The 27,843-nt window shown below is 45.5% G+C and overlaps 1 protein-coding gene across 1 annotated transcript in view; it reads right to left on the reverse strand.

Moving 5' to 3' along the window:
* BACE2 (beta-secretase 2) overlaps positions 1–27,843 on the reverse strand; it is a 278,687-nt gene that overhangs the window by 133,991 nt on the left and 116,853 nt on the right. The window contains exon 2 of the mRNA XM_085621229.1: positions 10,748–10,836. Coding sequence (XP_085477355.1) covers positions 10,748–10,836 — 89 coding nt within the window. The remainder of the gene's footprint in view (positions 1–10,747; positions 10,837–27,843) is intronic.

Consider the following 27,843-nt stretch of genomic DNA (forward strand, 5'->3'; position numbering starts at 1 on the left):
TTCCAAGCATCTGGTTTCTTTGTCCCCAGCAGTCTCAGAGTCTGTCTTGGGGTTTTTTGTTTTTTTAACAGAGCTGCTGTTCACAGGAGATCCGGTCTTTGTCGAAGACAGTCAGTTCTCCCAGGGTTCTGGAGGTGGCTGGCTGTAGGACAAGGCGACTTTTGGCGCAGGATCTCTGGAAACTGTAGAAGGGCCGGTAGGGCTGGGACTAAATCAGTTCTTCTCTGCAGTTTCCTCTGCTGGGCGTCTTCTTTTGTCCTTCTTCGTAGGTTGCGGGAATCTGTCTTCCTGGTTCGGGGCTGCCCCCTAAAATACTGTATTAAGGGGGCATTTTAGGGGTCAGTAGCCAATGGGCTAGTGACCCTAGGGTGACTACACCCTTGGTGTGCTCACCCCATGTGGGGGAGTGGGCACAATCCCGAATCCTGATCGGAGAGTGCCTGCCGTCTGCAAGATGGCGGGCACTGAAGAGTGGGCTTCACCTAGCCTGCCCCACTTGAGGGGTGGCATTGGCAGAGTTGAGCACACCTTCTGGGCTGTGCTAATTTTTCCAACCTGTCTTCCCGCCGAAAAGAAGGGGAGACAGGAAGGGGGCCTGTTCCTGATAGCAGGAGAGGCTTTGAAGCTCCCCTGCCACAGATGGCTCTTCCTGGCCTGGGGGAGGTGTGACCACCTCCACCCAGGAAAGGCGTTGTTTGTGCTCAGGGAGCGAAGGCTCCCACTCCAGCGGTCCGTAAACAGGTCTCGTGGTGGCAGGCTGGTGCGTACCAGTCAGGGAACCCACCAGAGGCTGGTAGTTTCTCAGGGGGCATCTTTAAGATGCCCTGCGAGTGAATTTTTCATTAAATCCCACACTGGCATCAGCATCAGTGTGGGTTCAATGTGCTGAGAAGTTTGAAACCAAACTTCCCAGTTTTCAGTAAAGCCATTATGGTGCTGTAGAGTTCGTAATGACAAACTCCCAGCACCATATACTCCTAATGGCATTACTGAACTAAAAAGGTTTAAGAATTGGTCTAGACACTGAAGGGGTACAGGGCACATGCACCTGTACACTCACCACTGGTATAGTGCAATCCGCTAGAGGATTGGTTAACCTATGCCGGGGCCATGGGTTGTAGGTATGGCACACAGGGATGTGAGCCATGTCCACTCTTCACTTTGTTCTGCGCCAAAGCATGCAGCCTGCAGTGTGTGTGTGTGTGTGAGAAGGTACAGGGCCTCTAAGGATGGCACAATAATTACTGCAGCTCTTAGAGGCCTTCCCTGGCCACAGTACCCTTAGTACCCATGGTACCTTTTACAAGGAACTGACATGTGGCCACAGAAGTGCTAATTGGGGTTACAAGGTACAGTTTTTGGAAAGCACACGGGCCCTGGGAACCTGAATGGCAGGGATCCAGGGCACATCAAGTCAAAGTGAATCAGTAGTCTGGCAAAAAGTGTGGGGGGGGGTTACTGCAACAGAAACCCAGCTTCCTGCACAGGGTGAACCACAAAAAGTCACTAAATTAACCTGTGCTTAACCCTCTAGTAGATAGGCACAAAATCCGTCAAACTTAACTTTGAGGCAATGTGTAAAGTATTTATGCAGCACTTCAACAGTATAAAGCGAAAGCACAACAAACACCAATTTTTTTATGTGAAAAAATAGAGTGAATTTTAAAAGAAAAACTAAATTTACACCAATTTGACAAAAATCACAATCAGTGGAACTGGAGTTAAGATTTTTTAAAGTTTAAAGTGAATAGCACCTAAAAGATCAAAGTATCAACTACGCACATCTAGTCACGTGAGACCGGAGCAAAGTCAAACGTTCTAGCTGACCGCGATGAAGCGAGTGAATTGGGCTCGCCTCCTCTTACCTTCGGACGTAGAAGAAATTTTGAAGAAAAATGACTGAGAAGGTAAAGTTCAGCCAGGCAAGGCAGCCATGGTGTCCAAGGAGGAAGAGTGTCCTCATCAGGGAGCCGCTTGTCGAAGTCATGGTGAAGATTTCCATGTTTGGACTTAGTCTATTATGGAAGTCAAAAATCTCCGGTGGGATGAAGCTGCAGCATGTACCCAACAAGGACTTCACAAGGCCGGATATCCCTTCTGGGAGGGGTCATTGAACTGAATTTGCAGCCGTGGAAAAGAATGTAGCAGGAGCAGACGCAAAGTCAGGTCGACTGGTGATACATCTTGGGTGGACCGGTAAGAAGGTAGGTTGTGGTCTCCTAAGTTCTCAAAGCACTTTTTGCAGAAAATAAGTTTTAGATATGGGCAAACAGGGCATCTTTAGCACCACTTCCAAGGGTCGAGGACTGAAGGGGCATCACTTGGAGGGTCAGGACTCAGGCTGGGTACAGGTGTGGTTTGAAGATGGCTGGAGCTTTTTCTGTCACTGAGGCTCTGATCAGAAGGCCAGCCAACTAGCCTTTGGAATCACTCTGGAAGTCTTGAGTTAAGCAGGAAAGTAGGTCTCAAGCAGCAGGGCAGTCTTTAGAGGGCACAGGGCAGGCTTCAGGCAGTAGGGCAGTCCTCTTGGTGCAACAGGACAGTCTTCTGAAAAACACAGCAGGGACACAACCAGCAGGGAAGTCCTCAGAATCCTTCTGCAGGTCCAGAAGGGAACTGAAGAGTGGGTCTGAAGGTCCCGATTTTATACCTGGTGCCCACTTTAAAGTGAAAGAAACTTCTGGAGTTTCACCCCTGACAGAAGGTTCTGGAATTTCCTGCCTCGCTGCCCTTGGTCCCAAGTCTGTCTGCAGGCACAATAGGCTGGTGTGAAGTTCTTCGTGTGGGAGCTGAGTCATGGTCTTTGAAGTGCAAGTCGGTCTGTGCCCAGATCCGATCCCCATCTTGCTTGCATGGCTCATCATGCCAACACCCAGTCCCTCTATTATGGGACTGTAATAGAAATACACAAATGCCAACTGCCAGCTACACCTAGTCATGTGACCTAGGAAACAGGCTACAGGCACAAAATGGGTAGGAAAAGAGAATGCCAACTTTCTAAAAGTGAGTTTCAGAATTGTGACTTAAAATCCAACTTAACATTAAAGGTTTTCGATAAATTACAATTCCTTAGACAAACATGACATTTATACCTGCTCCCAAAAATCATTATTAAGTGTAAAAAGGTAACCTAATGTTATCCTATGGAAGAGGTAGGCCTCACAGTAGTAAATAATTAATGTGAGTTTTTCACTACCAGGACATGTAAAAAATAGTTATTTAGGGCTTACCTTATCGATGACATTCATGAACAGGCAAGGGCAAAGCCAATAGGTTTCACCTATGCAGAGCTATTTGCTTTGGCGATGTGTTTTAACCATGTTGTACAACAATGGGGCTGAAATGCCAGAAACCGGTCCTAGGAAGCTTGTTTCCGATCCAGGGAAGGCATGGCATGGCAGTTCGGGCTGGACTGTTCCCATGAGGCACAGGGTCAGACTGATTTGCATATGGCCATGTCTGAACTGGGGTGGCAGAGTGGGCTAAAGAACGGTGATGGATCAAACCCAGATCTGTTGACTGGGTGTGAGTGTTTGATTGGTTCTTATGTTCCGTCCATCAACACCCCCTTTGTACCACAAATGAATAAATGTCAGACGAGGGCAAAAGGTCTATTCACCGGAAGGCATACAACGAGTGCAGCAATCCTATTTCAGCGGTATATTGTTTCATGTCATGAAATGTTTTTATAAAGCAGGACCGTTTGATTTTATCCGAGTTTTGTACAGTTTATATGTTGGATTCACAGGCGATATATATGAGTGAGGGGCGCCACATGTTACAAGTACAGAATGTTCCCACCTACGTTTCAACTGAAATCATGGTTTAAATGTTAAAGGCACTTTTACCACCCAGGCTTTTAGAATGTATGGTAAAACATTGGATTATATATATATATATATATATATATATATAGCATTCAATAATGTTTATAGGTGTAATAGGTTTTCCCTGCTACAATAGTATAGTATGCTACATAGGGTATTTACTGATGCAATGTGCTTGGAAGTATTTCTTCCATGTTTAGCTTAACCCAGGTGGGGCGGACTATATATATTCACTCTGTAATGGTGCCGTTCAGATTGACAAAGACTCCTGCGGAGTCGAAACGAGTCTCTCGTTATCCTGGGTTGAGGGTGACCTGAATCATTAAAAGGAAGCCTTAATCCTACACTCGTGAGTCCATGCCTTCTCCGTTGGATTTCTATGTGAGGAAGCTGGAAGGGGGGGGGGGGGGGGGGGGGGGGGGGGGGGGGTGGGGTGTGTGTGTGTGTGTGTGTGTGTGTGTGTGTGTGTGTGTGTGTGTGTGTGTGTGTGTGTGTGTGTGTGTGTGTGTGTGTGTGTGTGTGTGTGTGTGTGTGTGTGTGTGTGTGTGTGTGTGTGTGTGTGTGTGTGTGTGTGTGTGTGTGTGTGTGTGTGTGTGTGTGTGTGTGTGTGTGTGTGTGTGTGTGTGTGTGTGTGTGTGTGTGTGTGTGTGTGTGTGTGTGTGTGTGTGTGTGTATATATTATAGCCTTTAACATCACACATTTTTGTATGTTTATGTGTATCTGTTTGACATGTATAATTTATGAAACTTATTGATCATTGTTGGTTTTTGTTTAGATCACAGATTTGTTGGATTAGGAAGCAGTCATGAAAGGATGGAGTTCTGTTCAATATTATAGAAGATCAGCCGATTTTCCGTCCAACACCCTTATATATAATCATTCCGAGATACACAATGATTGCCCACTGGGGCTTTATTATTTTCTTGAGTATCACTCAAGTTATGATTCATTAATTTAAGAAAGGAACAATAACGTTTTCCTAGGGTTCTATCGAATGGACAAATGGCTAATAATGACATGTTTAATGAATCTCAGACCTATCCTTGAGACCATTTATCTTTCAATTGTGAAAGTAAACACTGTGAAAAACAATTTAAATCAGCAATTATTTTGTTTCTAATGCTTTAAAGAACATTTCATGTTTTTGTCACATTTATTTAATTTTAAAACAACTGTTGGAGTGATGGTAACTCTTTAAGTCTGTTTTCCATTATTATTTGTCACATGATGGTTTGTTTATTTCAAGTAGATTGGCCAAACGATACCTGTTACTCGTGATCAAGGGGTTGTCCCCGAAACGCGTTGGGTTGAGTGCGAAGCGACAATAAATCACCGCTTTTTGCAACATTATGGTCTTCGGCTGTTGATTGAATGAAGAGAAACGACAATTGTTTGGACATATATATATATATATATAAGATTAGCATCAATAAGAGGTACGTGAGCACCCACTGGGGGATAGACTAATATTGTGAACTGCTAATACCATCATGCATCATTGCATACGCCCACAGGGGCAGAGAGGAACGCCCACTGAGGCGGGACTTTGGATATAAGAAGCAGGTGTTTCACAATGCGGCTGCCGTTTCCTCTGCATCTGCCTGTGAACAAGGATAGTGTGATATCCGAAACGCGTCTGGCATATTTTAGGAGGAGATCGTGATGCGAGACTGAATCCAGTGCAGTCCTCGAATTAAAAAGGTGAAAACTCGCCATGTGTGGCGTCTTCATTTGGGGGCAACGATAGAGAATATATATATATATATTCACTGAAAAAGACCATAGGTTTCAGAGACATAGTTAGAAATTAGCATTTAAAAAACCTTTGATATTCACTGAAAAAACCATAGGTTTCAGGGGTGTTCTAGTTAGCTGGACATTTCTCTCGTACAAAACCCTAGAAATTCCCCCGTTATAGTTAGTTCAGCTAACTATAACTCACGCTCCCGCAATGCACTGCTGATGACGTCACATATTACATCCCTCATGACATGGTCAGTGACATCACTGATGACATCATCCATGTGATAAATTACTGCATCTTCTCACACCCTAATTTAACCGGTGACACCAACTCAAAATTTCAGACGTCCATTCTCAAAACCATAGATACTTCAATACCAATAACTACATACCCACTCATTAACTCTTAGGTCTACATACACCTCCACTCACTCACCTGTACAGTCACTCATACTTACAGTCACTCTGTACAAGACTATCATATGCATTTATACACCTACATAGACACTCACACACCACCAATCATCCATAGAGGTACTCTCACACCTAGTCAGTCATGCAAATAATTAATCACACTCTTATTTACTCACCTATGCAGTTACACATACTCAAGTTCACTTACTCATAAACATAGTACCACATTCTTACGCTCTTATACAATCATTGATACAAGCACACTCATCCATACAGCCACTCTCACAATCACACACTCACATATACCCTCTTATCTACTCTTACACGCATATATACTGCCTTTCACATATGTAGTTAGTCACACATGTACCACTGAGATATACATTCAATCCCTAACACACCCATACATACACTCACTCAACCATACAGTCCATCACAGATGCACTTAAAACCATGCACCCATAGAATCACCCACTCACACATCTATGCATAGAGTCACACACACTCTACCCACACAAACACTCAGGCACCCATACAGATACTCAAACAATAACCCACAGACACTCATAGCTATTCACAAAACCATGCAGCCACTTATACACCTACACACAGACACAGACATTCACACAGTTTAGTCACGAGTCTGCAGTAAGATACATTTAATGACTCACTTATAGAGTCAGTTACGCACCTAGAAAATCATCCATTCACACACTTGTACACCCACTCATTCTTCCACAGGCCTTTCACTATAAATATATAAAACATATTTAAACTTTACAGAAACACACAGTCACTGGATGACGTCATCAGTGATATCATCAGTGATATCACTGACCATGTCATGAGTGATGTAATATGTGACGTCATCAGCAGTGCATTGCGGGGGCGCGAGTTATAGTTAGCTGAACTAACTATAACAGGGGAATTTCTAGGGTTTTGTACGAGAGAAATGTCCATCTAACTATAACACCCCTGAAACCTATGGTTTTTTCAGTGAATTTCTAAGGTTTTTTAAAAGCCAATTCCTAACTATAACGTGCATGAAACCTATGGTTTTTTCAGTGAATTTCAAAGGTTTTTTTAAATGCTAATTCCTATCTATAACTTATCTCTAAAGAGATCATGTTTAATGATTTTGATTGGATTTCTATATTTTTCAATTTCAGTGTGTCAATTTCATTAATTATGTTTTCTTGAAATTATTTTTATCACCATTTTTAAAATGCATTTATTCAATTAATTCTTTTATAAAAATAAAAAATATTTGTTTTTATTGGGTTTTTCAAACTTTTTTTATATTTTTAAAAATATTTCTTTAACTATATGTTCAAAACTTTATTTTACATATTTTTTTTCAATGTTTTTGGATTCGCGCACCCTATGCGCACCGTTCTAGATCCCTACGCGGAAGCATCCGCACATGGTATGCGTTGGGTACGTGTTTAGTGCGTGATCGCAATGCGACCGGTACGCGACTCCCAGCCTATACGCGACACGTTCGATGTTCGTATCGCGACGTTTACGCGCTTCGGCGATGCGTCTATGACGCGGTAGGTGCGCGGATCCCGCGAAGTATTTAACATTTAAAAAAACATATATATGTATTTCATGTGAATATTAATTGAAGACAAACTCTAAACTAGTCTTAAAAGTCAGTGTAGAAATTAGTCATACAACCAATGATTTGTCTTTTAAAAAAAAAAAAATCAGTGGATCCGCGCACCCAACGCAAGAGAATCCGTGCACCCAACGCGATAGGATGCGCGCACCATGCGCGCATTTCGCTGTTTTTTTTATTTTTTTTTTATAAAGGGGGCCCCATGGGGTCCTAGAAGCACCTCTAGAGGGTCAGAGTATTTCCACTCTGCCCCCTTTATACGTTTTACACACTTATTCCCCTTGCTTCTTCAGCCTCGCTTCTACCGAGGCAGAAAATGGCCGCCAACAGTTCCTGGTTTCGAATGTAGACAGACATTCGACAGCCAATTAGCATTCAGTGCGCGATCGGGAGGGTGCGCGCTCGGTTCGGGGAGGGTGCGCTCACGGTGCTGGTAGGGTCCGCGGATCCTCCCCGTCCATAGATATTTATGTACTTTTAACTCTAATTTTCACAGGAACTACTGAACGGATTCACACCATTTATGCAAAAGGCACGAGTCTGAACTGAGGACTACCTCTTTGCCAAATTTGGTGTCATTCCGTTCAGCGGTTCGGGCTGTAGCTGCGACAACAGATCCTATGGGAAATTGCATGGGGAAAACGTGTTTTGGGACCCCCCCCCTTTTTTTTTTTTTAATCTGCCACCGCTTGACGAATCACCACGAAACTTTCAGGGTCGGAGCGGAGCTGGCCAAAAGTTTGGAAAATTTCACGAGGATTCGTCAACTGGCGCCAGACTTATTGGGAATAGAATGTTGCGGATTTTCTATGGAAAATAGGTCCTAACTATAACTATCTACTGGCGACCGCCAGTAGATGATATACATACATATATATATTACCTACTGGCGGTCGCCAGTAGGTAGTTATAGTTAGGACCACGTTTCCATAGGAAATCCTCAACATTCTATTTTGAATAACTTTGGCGCCAGTTGACGAATCCTCGCAAATTTTTCAAAATAGGTGGGGCGCTACGCTCCGCTCCTACCCTGAAAGTCTCAGGGGGATTCGTCAAGCGGGGGCTGAGATAAAAGGGGGGTCCCAAAACGCGTTTTTCCCATGCATTTTTCCATAGGACCTTTAGACACAGCTACAGCCCGAACGGCTGAACAGAATTACTTGAAATTTGGCAGAGAGGTAGTCCTCAGGTCAAGGAAGTGCCTTTTGTTGGTTTGGTGTAAATCTGTTCAGTAGATTCTGAGAAAATAGCCTTTAAATCAATATATATATCTGAGCCAGCTTACGGTGCGCTTACGGTACGCTTACCGTACGCGTACGGTGGCGTGCGCGAGCGCGATTCTGATTGGCTGTTACATCTAAGTAAACATTCGAATCGGTCGAAACCAGGAAGCGGCGGCCGCCATTTTCTCTCTCGCACTGTGAGGGAGGGGCTGTAAACAAAGGCAAAAAACATATAAAGGGGCTGTTTAGACAGCGCCCATGCACATAGCCATGTTAGTTGAGTCCTCAAAGATCCCCCAAGGCCAAAAACGGTAAATTTTTATTTTTTGAAAATTTCGCCGATTACGCTTACCGTACGCGTACCGTGCGCTTACGCTAAAAAATATTAAAAAAAAAAAAAAAACACACTCTGTGCATGGCATATTATTGTCATCACTTACAAATTAAATTTAACAGATTACCTATCACAAGGAAGCGCATAATATGTCCTCCATGTGTGCACGGTGCGTAACGTGCCCACCTTGCGTGTACGGCACTAACTGCGTAAAGTGGGCGCGCGGTGCGCGAAGCGCACCGCGTGCTCACTGTGCGCGCACGGTGCGCGAAGCGCACCGTGCGCGCACGGAACGAACTGCGTTAAGTGGGTGCGCATGCCACGAATGGCGTAAAGTAACTTAGCATTTAAAAAACCTTGCCAATTCACTGAAAAAACCATAGGTTTCACACATGTTATAGTTAGCTGGAAATTTGACTGATAAAAAACCAATGAAATTCCCCCGTTATAGTTACTGTAGGCAACTATAACTCACGCGACCGTAATCCTCTGCTGATGACATATGTGTCTTTATGAAAAAAAAAAAATTGTAATATATGTATAGCTAAAATTTAATGGAAGAAGACATGGGCAAATAAGTGTCTAAATACAGCATTAGCATCAGCAGAGGATTACGGTCGCGTGAGTTATAGTTGCCTACAGTAACTATAACGGGGGAATTTCATTGGTTTTTTATCAGTAAAATTTCCAGCTAACTATAACATGTGTGAAACCTATGGTTTTTTCAGTGAATATATATATATATATATACACATATACATATACATATACACACGTACATACATATATACACACACTCCAGGTTGCCCATGCAATGAGTCGCACTCAGTACCAGCGTTCGACACAAGGCCTTTAATCAGGTAAAAGCATCACCTGCAACACGATCGGGAAAACAGCCTTCCCATCCTTAATGGCCTGACGCGTTTCAAAGGATTCACCTTCTTCCTCAGAGTGCGAAATGGATCAGGTTTGTGCATACCACCCCTCCTCCAAATATATGCGAGTTTCCACGCCCCCAGATGGGCTGGTCCTATGGCTCAGTGGGGCATTATGGGAGATGTGGTTAATTAAGCTTTGATACTCGCACTCTGAGGAAGAAGGTGAATCCTTTGAAACGCGTCAGGCCATTGAGGATGGGAAGGCGGTTATCCCGATCGTGTTGCAGGCGATGTTTTTACCGGATTAAAGGCCTTGTGTCGAACGCTGGTACTGAGTGCGACTCATCACGTCGGCAACCTGGAGAGAGACAGACACACACACATACCCCCCCCCCTTTATCTCTATCCCATGGTCATTGCAAGGAGGACCTTGATGTGCTTTTCAATCTAATTAGGAAGGAAGAAGGATCAGATACATCAAAGGCCAATAGATGCTTCCTTTTCCGAGCTCCGAGCACTTCGACAGCACGAACCTCAAGTGGCAAACATGTGACCACGCACTTCCATGTTGAAACTATCACATGTAGGAATGGTGGCCATAAGGCTACGGAATATCTTGCCAGCCAAAATAAAAATACTCAATTACATAGATGTATGCTTCAAAGACAAAAACGATGTATCTGCATAAGACACCTGTAATACTCACTCATTAGAATCGAAGAAGGTGGTTATGTCAGGGTTTGGAGTTCCGGCCACCGCGAAATTACTGCTTCCAGTGTCCACCAAAATATTTAACTGAAATAAAGAGAAAGTGTTCTTGTAACATCTTCGCATTACTAATGCAATCAGAAATATTATTTTAAAGTACACATGTACAAGAAGGTCTACACATGGGATGCATTTATATACGATGTAGCGGAGTGAAAGCCAAGTACACAGGCAGCGGTTCTGCCGACAATGATGGGGGATCCGGCCGCACTGGCCCAACATAGGGAGCCCAGCCCGTACGCCCTTCCAGTGGTTGAGTGAACATACCCCGATGTTAAAACTTTCTTCAAAATTCGACTAGAGCATCCTACAATCACACTTCACACTAAGTTTCTTCCACACACAAACAACTCCTGCAATGCCAACCAGAGTAATGTGGTTTGGAAACTCCTGTGTCTGTTGACACCAAATGTAGTTATGTCTTCTATTGATGACTGCCCGCATAGGTTGATTGTGTACTGTCACACGCCACTTTATGGCAGAACAGACCCACAAGATGGAATTTCATTAGGTGACCAATACCAGCCCCACTTCTGAGAACTACAAAGCAAAACCAAATTTCTGATGGCTGCGCGCACACCAAAGAAACATTCTGTAGGAAGAAGCCCTTGTCCTCCTGAGTGGCTGCCCAGATGTGGCCTGACTCTACACTCCTGCTCCCAGCTTTTACTTGGATTTAAAATAAAAAATGAAAAAACATGCATCCTTGTCTGTTCCTATAGTTTCACATTTTTTTCCAACCTGTTCCAGCTGTATCCCATGTGTTCCACCTTCCGCTCTGAGCTCCTCTCCCTCCGTCCTTCATCCATCTACGACTCTACTGCAGGGTGACCAAATGTCCTCCAGTTCCCTGGACAGGCCCATCTTTACATGCTCCCCCTAGCAGTCCCACACGGTTGTCTAAATTACCATCGTCACAGTTTTGGCAAGTGTGCACTTTAGTTCTAATGTGGTGCCTGCCGCTTTCCTCCGTCACTTGCTCTTGCATCTCAGCAAGGACAGAGGTTCATTGCCAGAGAGTCTCCCCTGCTGTGCTCCTGGTCTCCTCCTTCCATCAGAGCGGGCTGCGAGGGGATGGATATCTACAGCCAAGAAGCCGCAAAGCAACGGCCCCTTTAAGTCTCCATCATCAGAGCTTTATCTCACCACTGTGCGGTGGCGGCTGGTGAAGTCTGAAAGGGGTAAGGCGTAAAATCAAAGCATTTGCGTTTCATTTGTGAGCGACTACGAGTAGGGAAAGGCTAAACCTTCATGCACACGGTCCACACTTTGCAAAAAGATGGGCATGCTACTTTGACTTTTCAGGCCTGGTCTGAAAACAGTACAGCAGACAAAAGTCACGTGTTTAAATAAACAAAAGAGAAGTCGAATAAACAAAATGCTAAATATGGGTTTTATGGCATTTTTATGTCTATCAGCATATCCTTCTTAGGAAAGAAACAGGACAAAACAAGCATTGGCATAGCCAATAGGCCTCGCCTTTGGGACGTTCTAAGTGTTTAGTGAGCGCTATTGGCAATGTTTTTAAGGTATGTTGTAGAGCAATGTGGCTGCTGTGTTCAATACTGTAAAGATTTTGTGCGAGTTGTGCTTCTGGTAGTGACGTACAGGAAAGTGGCATGGTGTGTAGTGGTGAGTTGTGATATGATGTGTGTTTGTGGGATGTATGTGTGTAGTGTGGATGTTGGTGGTATAAGTAACTTTACACTACAAAAAAAAAAAAAATTGTAATGAGATTAATTATGTGCGTACTGTAATGCAGTTAGTGGCTTTTGTAAGGTTTTTAAAAACAAATACATTGTTTTGTTAGTTGTGTGTTCGTTTTCTATATGGTTATGCATAAACTTTATTATAAAGTAATTAGAATCTGAAAAATTAGTGCAAAAAAAGCTCCAAAATAGTTAGAGGGTGTATATTAGTGCCAGTCAGCTGGGACAGAAAACACCTATTATACGGATGGACAAATGTAGAAAGTATCTACTGAATGGAAGTGAATTTATAGAGGCACAGAGAATAGTTAATGTTGAGTAAGGGCTGTAATAAATGTTATTTAAGGTGGCGTTGTAGGCCTCGTTTAGAAGTGGTTGGGCTGGTAGGTTTTGCCTATTATTTTTTAACACACCAAACGTTCGAAGGGTTGGTATCGGTACAGAAAAGTCAATTAGCACTGGCGCCACGTCACTGGTGTCCTGTTTGTGCCTGTGATGGGGTAGGGAACAGCCAGTCGCTTGCCCGGCCAATTAAAAAGCTTGTTATGTTGTGGAAAGTCAATCGCTGCATATTGTTGTGGCAATAAGAGGCACATTGGCGTACTGCGCAGCCAGTCACATGTTAGTGTAGCATCTGTGGAAGGTATGTAGGTTAAGGGCGGAGTCAGTCAGTCTGAAGTTGTGGCCTAATATTCCGGGAGGGTTGGGGTAGAGTGTATCGTATCTAGATGGGGTTTGTAAAAACGAGACGAGTCGAAGGGAAGATGCGGTCTGTGAAAGGGACCCATAAAGGATTAGTGTTGAATTAGTATAGTGAACTTTGAAAGTAATTAAAGTGGTGGATAGGTTAGTCGGTTATTTGGATTCTGAAGGATGGCGGAAGGATAGAAGAGGAAAAAAGGTTTGTATTTTTATAGCGCTTTTTACCCCTGGTGGGGTGTTGAAGCGCCTTTGTTTTTTGTGCAGTAGCACGCTACTCCGGAAACCCATAAAGGATTAGTGGTGAATTAGTACGGTAAAATATGAAAGTAATTTGAGTGGTTGATATTAGTCAGTTATTTGGAGTGAGAAGAATAGCAGAGGGATAGAAGGGGGAGAAAGGCTTGCATTCATATAGCGCTGCTTACCCCTAAAGGGGTGTTGAAGCGCTTTTCTGGCGAGTAGCACGCTACTCCGGAACCCATAAAGGATTATGGTATGCGAAAACTACTTTACACCGAATCCACTGTGCAATTTCATCAGGACAAATATATTTATGGAATAACCAGTACAGAGAAAAAATGATATAGAAATGACTATCAAGGACAACGGTTACAGAGAAATAAATGCCTTTCAAGAGAAACCGCGAGAGAAAAATATCAATCCCATTTTTGCTAACTTCATGACTCTGTAAACGAAACTTCGTTCCTTTTAGAAGAATTCATTCAATCTGTCCTGTGGTAAGATGCGAAAAGAGAAGTGCCGGTGCTCACTGACCCAGAGTCCCTGTGTGTAACCGAGAAGTGCTAGGACTCTAATATTGAAGTGGTGCATCTGTGCTGAGGAGTGCCGACACTCTACCCATGGAGATAAAGACGTGCAGCTACTGAGGACCTGTCTGTGCAGGTCTATAACTCCCTGCTCATGTTCCGAACCATAACCCCAATTCTAAACTGAACCATAACTGGTATCACTTCACTTACCAGAACTCTAACGCACCCTAAACGACCCAGCCCAGTTTTTTGCTCTAGTAATCCTGCCCTTTATCTCTTATAATAGCACAAACCCATCCTTTGATTGCATCTGTAACCACTGTCTTCAAGTAATTCGCCTTCATGTATTTGTTATTTTTCGTAGTAGCAACTTAAAAAACTTCCCACCTGTAAGACCTGTGATTTCCAGGCCCTAAGGGGGTAACGTGACACGAGCGGCTGGGCACCCAAAGGCCTGTGTGTTAAGCGACCATACAACACATGCATCCTCTGAAGCAGTAAACTCACACAATAATGGACGCCACACAATAAGGTGAATGCAAATTAATCAGGTTTTATCTAATCAAAGGAGCACACACGGTGATCCTGGAGGGCAATGTATCTTAGCTTATACACATTCACATTTGCATTACAGTTGCTCATTACCTGTACACTTTAACATGTGCATTACAGCCTCTCAGTACTGTTACCTCCGCAACCCCTGCAGTATGAACTTCCCTAGTGCTGCGGGCCGGGGCCTGCAGGCGTGGCGCTACTGGTGTCTACGAAGAAACAAAGGCACATGAGCATAACTTGCGGTCGTATAATGCCTGCCTAGCACCTTGAGCATAAGCGTTGTGGGTCCAATAAGCGCCTTGCACTTGGGACCTTCACTGGCGAATGGAGCGCTTGTGGATGCAACACATGGGGTCAGCGCTCCTTAGACTTAGAACGCATTGAGGGCTGGTGAATACACAGGAACGATTAGCGCTACTTCAACATAGAACGCATTGAGCACTGTTAAATACAATGGAATAGTCAGCGCTACGGGGTCATAGAACACATTGAGCACTGTTAAATACAATTGATCGATCAGCGCTACTCCAACCTAGAACGCATTGAGCACTGGGAAATACAATGGAGTGATCAGCCTTACTTGGACACAGAACGCATTGAGCACGATTGAGTCCTGCGAACGGCAGTCCCCAGGAGAGGGTAATCCCACGGAGGGGAGACTCACAATTACAGCGGGAAATCCCACAGAGGGGGGAAAGTCACAGTCTCAGCATGCGGTGTCGTTCCCACTTGGCAGGGGGTGCACCGGGCCTTCTCTGGGAGCAGGGGGGGGGGGGCGAGTCTCAGGCCACCACACCTCCCAGCCCCCGGGGGGTTACCTTGGTCTCGTCGCTCGGTTCCGCTCCGGGTCCTCCTTCTGATGCGCGCACCGGCGCGGGACACTCCCGGACACTCGCTCTTCCTTCTGACGCTGCGACGGAAGCGGCGGGGCCCCGGGCTTCTCCGCAGGCTCCGACTTGGCACTGACACTTCCCTGAGGCCTACGGGCCGCGGCGGTGATCGCGTTGCGGGTCCTGGAACCCGCGGGGGTCACAAATTAAGCGGGAGCTCGGCCAGCTCCGCGCTCGACAGCAGATCTGCACAGGGGGGGGGGGGGGGGGTCACAGGTCAGGTCTGGCAGCGCAGGAAACACAGCGCCAGTACCTGGTCGATCCCCAGCAGTCAGGCAATCAGTCGTTTCATGAAGTTACAATATTCAGCTTGGCATGAAGTTTCAGGATGTTACTTCTGCAGTTTCAAAAGTCAGTCTTTGTGGCGCAGATGAAACTGGCGCCCTTGGGGTTCTGTTCCTTGGGGGGTAGGGGATGAGTTGGCAACTAGGTCCTTCCTAGTCAGGCTGGGCAGAGGTTCCCTGGGTCCTCCTACTGCTGGGCAAGATCAGTGGGTTTCACAGGATCCCTCACTCACTTAAGAGGCAGCACCTAAGCCCTGTCACTCTCAGAGGCATAAGTCCCTGGCTAGGCCCTACCGCCTACACTCCTGCGTGGATTCTCCAGCTCTGCTTCACCCCAACTGGCCAACTAACTGGAAAAAGTTCCCTCCCTCACTTATGTAGGTCAGGTGACCTCTAGCCAAGGCGGCAAAAGTAAAAACCACACCTCCCTTCTAGAAGGTTCCAGCACATTCCAGGAGCTTTCCCATTCTACCTATGGGACAAAAAAGGCGGGCTGGTGTTGCAACATTGTTGTGGGGTTCCAGCCAGCTCCTGGCAGCTAGGGTGCTACTATGAAAGACCACTCTGCAGTAGCAGGGGTCTGTGGCAGCCATCTTGGGAGAAGGGAGCACCTGCACCTTAACACTGGTTGGCAATGAAAAGGCGCCCGGAGACCTAAGTCCAACATCAAAAATGAGGGTGGAAAAAATGAGGCACGATCAAAAATAGATGGGGAGACTACCCTAAGGCTGACAGGTCCAACACCACCTAACATGTCTCTTTCACGGTTCCTTTGGAAAGGTGTTTCTTCGTTCATGTTTCTTTCCAAGGTCATGTCATGATATTTCCTGTACATGTGTGTGCCTGTGTGGATCACTGGTCCCCACCAGGGGGCGTGCACCTAGTTATGAGCTGTGGATAGCGTCCTCACGAGGCCCTAGTCTAGGCGCGCGCAGAGGCGATGGGTGCACGCGTTCGGGTAGAGTGAGCTGCCCCGGGCAGAGCATAGATGAAAGTAGCTTTTCCTGCCACAATAACCCAATCTTACAGATGCTGAACAATCACACGCGAGTTCTGCCTTGTACGCGACTGGTCCTTCATATGTATTTCCCTACATTTGAGTACAAGTGCACATGAGTGCACACTTGGCGAATAATATAAAGTGGGAAAGGACCACCCCTGCAGCGTTCAAGGGCGGCGCGAGCAGAATCTGGCCTCACTCGGGCAGCCCCCAGTACAAGCCTTTGTGTTCATCTTCCGGCCTGCCCTGGATAACCGCCTTTGGGACTTCAAAGCGCTGCTTCAAGGGACCCTCCCTTCAGTTAATCACACGCTGGCAATGTCTGTGCTCCAGGGGTGGCAGCAGACCCTACTTTAATGAGACGGAGTAACCTCCAAATGATGTGGCGGCAGGGCGCCCTAGGTGGGGATTGTTAGATCTGGGGGTCTCTAGTTGGCAGAGGTATACACCTTAGGCCAAATAGGGACCCTTGCTTCTAGTCAGGGTACAGGGACACACGGTAGATAACCCCTGCTCACCCTCTAGGTAGCTTGGCTCGAGCAGACAGGCTTATCCCCAAGGCAATGTGTAAGGTATTTGCACGTAGACACCACAATGATTCCCCCCTCCGCACACCACAAACTTAGACCACACAGGTGAGTTATATCAAAAATAATACATCTTTATCTAGTTTCCGCAGTTGAAATCAAGTATCACAGGTTTACACTATATTCGCTTTCTTGGTTGGTCGGGATCGGTGAGACGATAGTCTCTAGTCTCTTGCGTGATTCGATACTCACTGAGAATGAATCAGTTTGTAGGCTCTTGATGTTTAGGCAGCTACGTTGCTCCGGCGGTGTCGTTGAGCTCGTTGTAAAAGCGCTCCTCTGGCTGTTCGGTGCAAGGTTTCCACAACTCCCTCGACGAGCCCCAGTGACTATGTCGACGTCACCGGAGTCCGCCACTCACAGTGCGGCTTCGTAGAGCAGGGAAGTACGACTCTCGATCTGCTTCAGGCCTCCGGGTCGCGGCAAGGCACGTGCCGATGAGCACGTCAGTCTTCTTGATGCGGCAACCGGTGTCAGGCCCGGGTCAGTGCGGCACTCTCCAGCAAGACAGAGAGCAGCCAGCCCACTTCACAGGCAGATGTTGAGAAGCTTGGTAGAACAGTCCCCGGTCCCTGCAGCACACAGCAGCGCAGGGGGGACACAGCGGAGTCTTGAGTTCTTGGCAACCTTTCTATCCCTGGGTTGCGAAACAGGAGGCCCGCTCTTCTCAGGCCCTTGGAGATTCGGTTCAAGACACAGCACACAGCAAAGTCTTGTTTGGTCAAGTGGGTAGGGTCAGCACACAGCAAGACCCCTTCTCCTGCTGTACAACTGAAGCTGAGGAGAACAGGTCAGCCCTTAGAGCACACAGCAAGGCAATCTTCCTTTAGTTCTTCAGCGGTCCGTCTTTCAGCAGAGGTTCCTCTTGATGGTAGAATCTAAAAATCTGTTGTCAGGGGTCCTTTACTTATACCCCTAAAAGTCTTTGAAGTCTTTGTGCAAGTGGGTCCTGAGCTCGGTCTGATCCAGTTCTGGGTGTTGCTGGAGCACTTTGTTTTCCTGGCTTCTACTTTCTTTTCAGAGTGAGGGGCAGAGTCGTCAGCCGCCCAGCAGGAGGTGGAGCCAGCACCGTGGCAGGCAGGCACAGCCCTATTCAATCCCAGGTGCTATCTCCTCCCTCCACTCTCCTTGCAAATGTCACCATTCAGCAGAGGGCTGACTCAGCCAACCTCCCGGGGGATCCCCAGCCCCTGTCACTCTCAAGCCAGACAGTCAATCCACAAGCACGCCCAGGCACACAGAAGGGTCAGACAAGAGAACAGCTACTCTAAAAAGTACTATTCTCCAACTCAGGATTTAAAAACAACCTCTCCTAACAGATGTGTTATTAAATGCTGAGCTCAGGGATATCAAACACTCATGTCTTATCTTGTTCCTATGAGAAGATAGGCGGATAGCCATTGGCACCAGCCTCCCCCATGGTAGCCTATGGAGCAAGATAACCTTGCAGCAGTGAACACACAAAATGGCCGTTGTTCACTACCAGAACATGTTACCTGCACTAGTACATGCTCTACCTTTTACATACACTGCACCCTGCCCAGGGGGGTACCTTGGGCCTTCCATAGGGATGACTGACGTGTATAAAAAGGGAAGGGTTAGGCCCGGTCAGTGTGGACACTGGCCAGGAGGACATGGCAGTCCGGGGACTGCAGGCAGGCCTGCAGTGGCAGGCCTGAGGCACTGTTTTAGAGCTACACAGGTGGGTGGCGCAATCAGCGCTGCAGACCCACTAGTAGCATCTGTCATCACCAGCCCTGGCACACAGTGCACTTTACTAGGGACTTCAGGGTGATACAGATATGCCAATCAGGTATATCCAATCAATATGATATTTTACACAGGGAGCACTTACACTCTGGCACTGATTAGCAGTGGCAGAGTGTCCAAAGCATCTAAACCAGCAAAAACGAAATCCAGCACAGCGTCAAAAATCCAGGTAGCACAGGCAAAGATAGGGGAAAAACCCACGGCAAGGATGTCAGGTCTAACAGGGATTAAATATGTAGTGCTTAAAGCAGTGTTTTCAGCAGCGCTATGTTTGGTTAAGCAGTAGTTGGCTCTATCTGTAGGTCTGGTGTCTGCTGCAGGGACCTCTGACAAGAGACTGTCCAGCTGCTAGCGACGTGTAGTCGTGGCATGCGGTCTCCTATGTGCGGACTGAACATGACATCATAGTGTTCAACCTCCCCTCTTTTAATCACGTGTCTGAAGTTCTGGTACTTGCTGAAGCGTTCTGGGTCTGGAGTGGGGTACTCGGTACTCCGTGGGTTGCGGGTCGCCTCTTGGGGTCTGAGGCCATCAGCTAAGCATAACAGACACAAGGGCATCTAATGATCTTCCACCCCCATCGCTGCAGTTTTCAGCGTATCCGTTTCCCTGGCTCGTTTCACACACGGTAATCGGGGGTCTGGAGACACGTTACCGTAATGGCGATATTAGTGGGCACCTTTAGCTGCCAAAGAATACAAAACCGGGAGTGGAGGGTCCGAGGGAAATTTTAAAACCGGCGTGGATAATGTCCCCAATACGATTAATGACAAAACCTAGTAATCCGCGGGTCTGGCAGGCTTAGGAAAAACACTGAAAATTTAGAACACCAGCAAACGACTCAATCATGCCGAATGAGAATCCTTAAATAAGGACGGAATCCCATCACCCACTGAGGTGGCATGCTTCAACATCTGGGATTTCTCCTCTTGGCTACAACACCTAATGTAGCCAAGGGCTACTATCCCCTCACTGTGAGGGAGGAGCTCAGGGATGTTTTTAGATGCTACTCTTGCATAGGATCTACTACAATCCAACAGATGTAAAGTATTCTGGTATCAGAGTGATGGAGGCAGTGAAAAAAAAAATGAAGTATGTGTTAAAACTAACTACCAAGATAAAAAGGATAAAGTTTAATAGCTAACTCTTGGGGTCAGGATTAAAAACAGTGCATGTGCAGTTTGAAAAAATAACTGCATCTGTCCAAAAGTGGGTCTACATGTTTCGGCCAATGTGACCTCAAAGGTGTCGTGGCCTTCCTCAGGACCAAGATGTTCAATGCTACTGTGTGACAAAGTGATCAAAATAATTAAGTTATTCAAAAGAAAATGTAGTTCGGAACAAATACAACCTACATCACCAGTAGTACTTTTGGTAGGTTAATGATATACTGGTTGCACCCATGGTTCAAGAGTAGGAAGCCTCACCTCGCAACAGCTCAGGACGGGAGGCACCGCTCCAGTTCTTTAATCTCATTCATCTGTGAGAAGAGGTGATGGGGAAAAAACAGGAACCCTGCTGACAAGCAGCAGTTGAGCAATTCCAATCGTAAAAAGTTACTATAGCGAGAATACGCAACCAGTATATCATTAACCTACCATCTCTTTATAGCCCCTCTCACATGTATTTCATTTGTTTTATAGCACCTCTCATACCAGTGTTGGGTGTCGGAGCATTTTACATCATATACACATGCATAGAAAAAAGAGAAAAAGATACATAGAGACAATGAAGCATATGTATGTAAATCAGTGTATAGAAAATTGGCGCGGTCAGTGGAAGCACAAACTCCGGTTTCAGAAAATAACATTCATTAGGGTTGACTTTACTAATAAAAATGTATTTCTACCCAAACAAACCCTTTTTGTGCCTCTCTTGGAACACCTCAACTTCCGTTTACAGACTGACGCTAAGAGAAGAGACCCTCTCAGCTACAAGACCCCGGGACCCCGACCAGCTTTCTGCGACTCCATCTCCAACGATCCCCCTAGCCATAGACTCCCACCACTAAATCCTACTTGGCGACCTCAATTTCCACGTCAGTGACCTCAACAACTCAATCTCCTATGCAGACTACACTCAACTAATCTGCTTGCTCACCAAGGACCCCGCCAAAGCAAAAACCAACTTTTGCAACGCATCAATCAATTTAGCCAAATGGATGAGAGAAAACTGCCTCAAAATCCACTCCGACAAAACAGAAGTACAGATCTCCAGGTAGAAAACATGCATATGGGACCACAGCTTTTGGCCAGCATAACTCGGATTTACACTCACACCGACTGACATTGCACAAAACCTCTGCATCATCCTCAATAGCCAACTGACCATGAAATAACAAGTCAATGCAGTCACCTCCTCTCTCTTCCACACCCTTTGCATGCTATGCAGAATCTTGCGATGGATACCAATCAACAGAAAGATAGTCACGCAGGCCCTCGTCACCACCTGCCTCGACTACAGCAACTCTTTCTATGACAGAATCTCCACCCAGCTCCTCAGATGACTGCAGACCATACAGCACGCTGCAGCCAGACTCATCCTGGACCTTCTCGCTCCTCACCTCAGAAACCTCCACAGGCTCCTCATGCAGAAAAGATGCTAGTTCGAGATCCTCACAGACACGCACACACCTGCAAAGGTCTTCACGACCAAGTACCATCACACATCCACCACCGACTGAACGTCAGTCTGCACCCGAGACACCCAACTCCCCCCGCAGCAGGGGCCACTCCTTCTCCTATATCGCTGCTAAGATCTGGAATGACCTGCCCTCCACCTCCGAAACAGTACCCTCCCTGGTGGACTTGAGAAAGAAACTCCAGACCTGGCTTATCGATGGGAGACATGCCACCCTCAAAGCCCAGATACCCCTAGGGATGATAGTGGTGTGCTTTACAAATTTTGATTGATAGATTTTTGGCAGAACTAGGATAATGAAAGATGGGAGGGGATGTAGCCTTACGGTTAGAGCGGTCGATCTGGAAGCTGGGAAACCGGGTTCAAGTCTCGGCAACAACGCTCAACATCCTGTGATTCTGGGCAAATCACTGAATCTCGTCGTGCCTAAAAAAAAGAATGTGTCCTCATGTAATGAAACTGGTGCTCATGTAAAGCGCTCTGATACCGGACGTCTCAGGTCTAGTTCGCGCTATATAAAACTCCATATAAAAAAAAATTTAAAAAAAAAAAAAGAGACTGGGGGAAAAACATCTCATTTTCTAACAGAGATTAAGATTGTAATTTATGAACTGCAGAGAAAAAAAAGGATCAGTGACAAACGTGGTAAATCACAAGCTATTCATATAAAATTCTGTTCTGTGATCTGCATTGTACACACACTTTGCAGGAGGCATATTAACCCTCTGCGCTACGTTACACGAGTCAACCCTGCCACTAGGCAAAACTCCGATCTCTCTCAAGAAGGTACATTAATCACCAGAGTTATCTTGGCACTTTTATTGTTGCCTGAAAACTGTTGGATATACAACGAAATCTAAGGTGCTTTTAAAACTGCTGCACTCTTACAAAATCGGACCCTAGTAACAAAAGCGCAAACCCCCAAACTATCTCCAACCTGTCCAGCCTCCAGGGTAAGAAACCGGATGCCTGGTACATCCAGCCCGTCCTTGCTTTTTTGCACAGGAAGTCATCCATTAGGATAAAGAGCACAATATTGCATTGCATCATTTCTACAAGAGTCAGTGGAATTTAGTCTTCCACAGATATATTTAGAACACGTGTTGGAAATGTGGTTACTGGTTGAGGGGTTGGAACCCTACTCAAGCAGAAGTCACAATTTCTGTCAGGGTGAAGTCACAAGCAAATCCCAAATTAACCTCTGCCTAACCCTCTGGTAGCTTGGCACAAAAGCAGTGAGGCTGAACTTAGAAGCAACGTGTAAAGAACTTATGTAGCACTTCAAAAAGCAATAAAGTGAAAACACAACACAAGGAAAATCCCACACCAATTTAGAAATACATATTAAAATGTAATAAATTATTTGACACTAAAACAACAAAAATCCAATCTGTAGAATAAGTGATATGCAGTTTTACAAAGTCACAGGTTCAGGCCGACCGCAATGGAGTGCGGGCCAGATACAGGGACAAAGTTGGTCCCACTGAACAAAAGTGCCTTTAGTCCCGGTTGTGGAGCTTTGCAACAACCTGTGTCGAGGATGCATCTTGCAGCAGTGATTCCAAGCAGGTGTAGCGCTGCGATTTAGAGTCTTGTGTAATCGTCGAGGATGCAGTTGATGAGGGGCTTGCAACACGACAGCCTGCATGGGGGATGCATCATACAGTGGCGGTTCCAAAGAAACAGCCTGCTGCAATGCAAGGTCCTGCATCAGAGACGTGTCACGCAGTGCCGGTTACAAAGTGGGGCTGTGAAGAGATGCAATGTGCTGTGTTAGTTCTGCCTGAAAGACCACAGGACAAGAAGAGCACATTCACACACTTCCAAATGTCCAGGACAGGGGTGGCAATCCTTGGCAGGTAAGACTCCCAGCAAGTAGATTCCAGGTTCTGAGTTCAAGGTGGTTGGAGCCTTTTCTGTCTACACAACTCTGATCAGAACGCTTAGCCAACTATCCCTTGGAATCACTCTGGTGGTCCTGGTTTCAAGAAGCAGGTCCAGTCCTTTCACTCAGGCAGCAGAATAGAATAGCAATCCTTCTTGCAGATCAGAACAGCAGTCCGGAGTCTTCCACTGGTCGAGAGATGTGCTTTACAATTGGGTCCAATACTTATACCTGAGCCAGATTTGATGTACGAGAAGGTTCTGGAGGTTTCCACACCCAGAGGTGTTTGGAATTTCCTGCCTCCCTCCCCTGACTGCAGCTTGTCACAAAAGACTAGTATCAATCCCTTTGGGAGTGTGTCAAGGCAGGGCCTTTGTGGTGTGCAAGTGTGGTAGGTGACAATCCCCCTCCACATCAAGTCAGAGAAGGCTCATCCAGCCATTATCTATTGCCCTTTGTGTACTGCTCCCAGACAGTGAGACAAAGACCAACTACCGGCTACACCTAGTCATGTGACCCAGGATACAGGCAGCAGGCACCAAATGGTTAGGACAAGAAAATACCAACTTTCTAAAAGTGCCATTTTCAGAATTGCGACTTAAAATCTGACTTTACCATTTAAGAGGGTTTTAAATTACAATTCCATAGACATCAAACTCGACATGCCGAACCTACTCCCAATTAACAGTTATCATTTATTAAATGTAGTAAGTTAACCCAATGTTATACTATGGGAGAGGCAGGACTTGCAGTAGTGACAAACATTTTCAGAGTTATTCACTACCAGGACATGCAAAAGTTGAAAGTACATGTCCAATTTTTTTAATAAACTGCACCGTACCCTATGGGCTGTTTAGGGTCTGCCCTAGGGGTGACATATGTATTAAAAAGGCAGGTTTAGGTCTGGCAAAAAGGTATATTTTGCCAGGTCGAAATGGCTGTTTATAACTGCGCATACACAGGCTGCAAAGTCAGGCCTGGGACATGCTTAAAAGATGATGGAGTGGCACAATAGGTGCTGCATGCCCACTAGTAGCATTTAATTTACAGGCCTTTGGTACACGTACTATTTACTGAGGATTTACAAGTAAATTAAATGTGCCAATAAGGTGTAAGCCAATGTTACCATGTTTAAAGGAGTGAACACAAGTACTTAACGCACTTTACCACTGCTAACCAGTGCTAGAGTCCTAAGGCCGGCAAAAAGGAGATCAGCAAAAATGAATAAGTCAGGCAAAAGGTTTGGGGGATGGCTACCCTAAGGCTGTCAGGTCTAACAGTATTAATTAGAATGGAGTATATGGTTGCTGGTGGTGTAGGCAAACTATATAATATGAAGGAACGAGTTTTACATGAAAGCTGTCAACTAGCTACGTAACATTGAACGTGATGAGGGCTACAGAAGGTTACCAGAGTCTTGAAGGAGACTTTCATTAGCAAAACACTAAGGGGCCGGTTTCACTTCCAGCCACCCAATTACAATTTAGGCATTCGGAAGTGAAACTGGCTGGCCATTCAAGGAGCCGGTCGGCCAGTCGGAAGCGGCATGTGATCTACATGGGCGGTGTTTTACGCCATCCGGATTACGATGGTTTGGAGTGTTGGCAGCAAATCAGAGTGAAGCTCGTGCCCTGGAGAGTTTGCGAACCCACGGCGCCCACAGATCTAGAAACTTTATTTTTCTAATTTCTCAGGAACTACTGAACAGATTTACACCATTAAAAAAAACAACAACAACAAAAAAAAAGTCTTTCTGAACCAAGGGCTACATTTTTGCCACAATTGGTGTAATTCTGTTCAGCAGTTCAGGCTGTAGCTTTGTCTAAAGTTTCCTATGGAAATTAACATGGGGAAAATGCGTTTTGGGACCCCCTTTTTTCTCTGCCCCCACTTGACGAATCACCCTGAACCTTTCAAGACAGGAGCCGACGGGGACGCCCCCTAAGATTCGTCAATTGGTGCCTAAGTTATTGGGAAAAGAAAAAAACGCTTTTTGAACAGAAACGAGGTCCTAACTAGAATTACCTACCGGCGACCGCCTGTAGGTAATATTTATTTATTTCTACTGGCGGTCGCCAGTAGATAGTTATAGTTAGGACCGTGTTTCCATAGGAAATCTCAAAATTCTATTTTGAATAACTTTGGCGCCAGTTGACGAATCTTTGCGAAATTTTCAAAACTAATGGGGCGGTCCGCTCAGCTCCAACCCTGAAAGTCTCAGGGGGATTTGTCAAGCGGGGGCCGAGAAAAAAGGGGGGTCCCAAAACGCGTTTTCCCCATGCATTTTCCCATAGGACCTTTAGTCGAAGGTACACCCCGAACGGCTGAACAGAATTACTTGAAATTTGGCAGAGAGGTAGTCCTCAGGTCAGGGATGTGCCTTTTGCATATATGGAGTCAATCTGTTCAGTAGTTCCAGCGAAAGTTGCAGTAAAAAGCACATACATATCTAGCCACGCACCGTGCGCGAGCGTAATTCTGATTGGTTGTTACATGTCAGTCAACGTTCGAATCGGTCGAAATCAGGAAGTGTCGTCCGCCATTTTGTTTGTTTTCAGTGCGAGAGTGGAAAAGGAAGGTGGCGAACGTGAAAAGGGGGCAGGGTAGAGAGTTCCTGACCCCCTAGCCTTGGTCAGAGGGTCCCTGAAGAACCCCGAAGGCAGGAAAAAAAAAAAAACTTTTTTTTTTTTTAAATCGCGGGGATGCGCGCACGGTGAAAAACCATTAAAAAAAAATAATTTATACGTAGTTTATTGAAAAATAAATATATAAAAAAAATACATAACTTAGCATTTAAAAAACCATACAAATTCACTGAAAAAACCATAGGTTTCACACACGTTATAGTTAGGTGGATATTTCACTCGTAAAAAACCAATGAAATTCCCCCGTTATAGTTAGTTGAGATAACAATAACTCGCGCGACCGCCACTCTATCACAAGGATGATGTCATCAGTGATGCCACGGACCATGTCATGAGTGATGTAATATGTGACGTCATGAGCAGAGGATTGCGGGCGCGCGAGTTATAGTTCTCAAGTAACTATAACGGGGGAATTTCATTGGTTTTTTACGAGTGAAATATCCACCTAACTATAGCATGTGTGAAACCTATGGTTTTTTAAGTGAATATATAGATACACATACACACATATATACACACACACATGCATACATACACACACACACACACACACACACACACACACACACACACACACACACGATAGAGCGCCACGTTATTCTGAAAGTTTGTAGAGGTGCATCATAATCACTGTTCGTCTGCACCCATATATGTTAAACGACTTATAGTAATGTGCGTCTTAGAAATGTATCACTCAATTATGATTAGAAATGTAACCATGCCTTTTATGAAGAGCAGTGTCGTAGTTCATTGCAAATGTATTTTAGACAACGCATAATGATAGGTTTTCATGTAATGCGATGCATTAGGTTTAAACGTGCACCATATTAAAGGCTGGTCATTCAGTTTGCTTATTCATATATAAAGTGTAATGAAGTTAATGCTTATAATGTGATTTTAGACGAGTGTTTAAACTGTGTAAAGGCCTGATCGCATATACGTTTAAAGAGAAAGGCCTGTTCGTTTCTTATGTTAGCTAAATATTGTAGGCCGAAAATGATTACCCTTGGTAAGGCTTTGGGGTTTCAGGACGATAGAAAATCTCAGAGAAGTGGAAAGTTTCTCCTTCATGTTTCTGTTGCAGGTGCAAGGACACTTAGCTCGTTAGAGAGACTAACCCTTAGTTTTAGGAGTTAGGATGCTACGAGAAGCCAATATGGGAGTATACTGGAATGTTGGGATGATACTTTCGGCAGAGAAGATGCCTGGGACCCAAGGATGAATGAATCGTCGTTGGAAGGGAGACAAGTGTCACTGGAAAATCACTGGGAGAAGACCCGGCTGAAGAGGTGTGCCGGAGGGCTTGTTCTATGTTTTTGGGATTTTGAATAAGGGACAGTGCCCCGAGGGTTGGGCAGTTGAGGCTTAGATGGGAAGCTATAAGGAGCATCTTCGAGCGAGCTCTGACTGAGTGCACTTCTAAGGAAATCCTCACTCCTGACACCTTTTACTCTCTTGCCTGGGAGGGAAAAATGCTACGTAGGGATGTCACCTTAGCGATAGAGTAGGGATAGACTAACTGATTTTCCTTTAGGCTAATGACTTCTAATATAGAGACCGGAGTGATTATCGCTTGCCTGATGTTATTGGAATTGAT

This window comes from Triturus cristatus, chromosome 8, assembly GCF_964204655.1.
Source record: "Triturus cristatus chromosome 8, aTriCri1.1, whole genome shotgun sequence".
In the NCBI taxonomy this organism is placed as follows: Eukaryota; Metazoa; Chordata; class Amphibia; order Caudata; family Salamandridae; genus Triturus; species Triturus cristatus.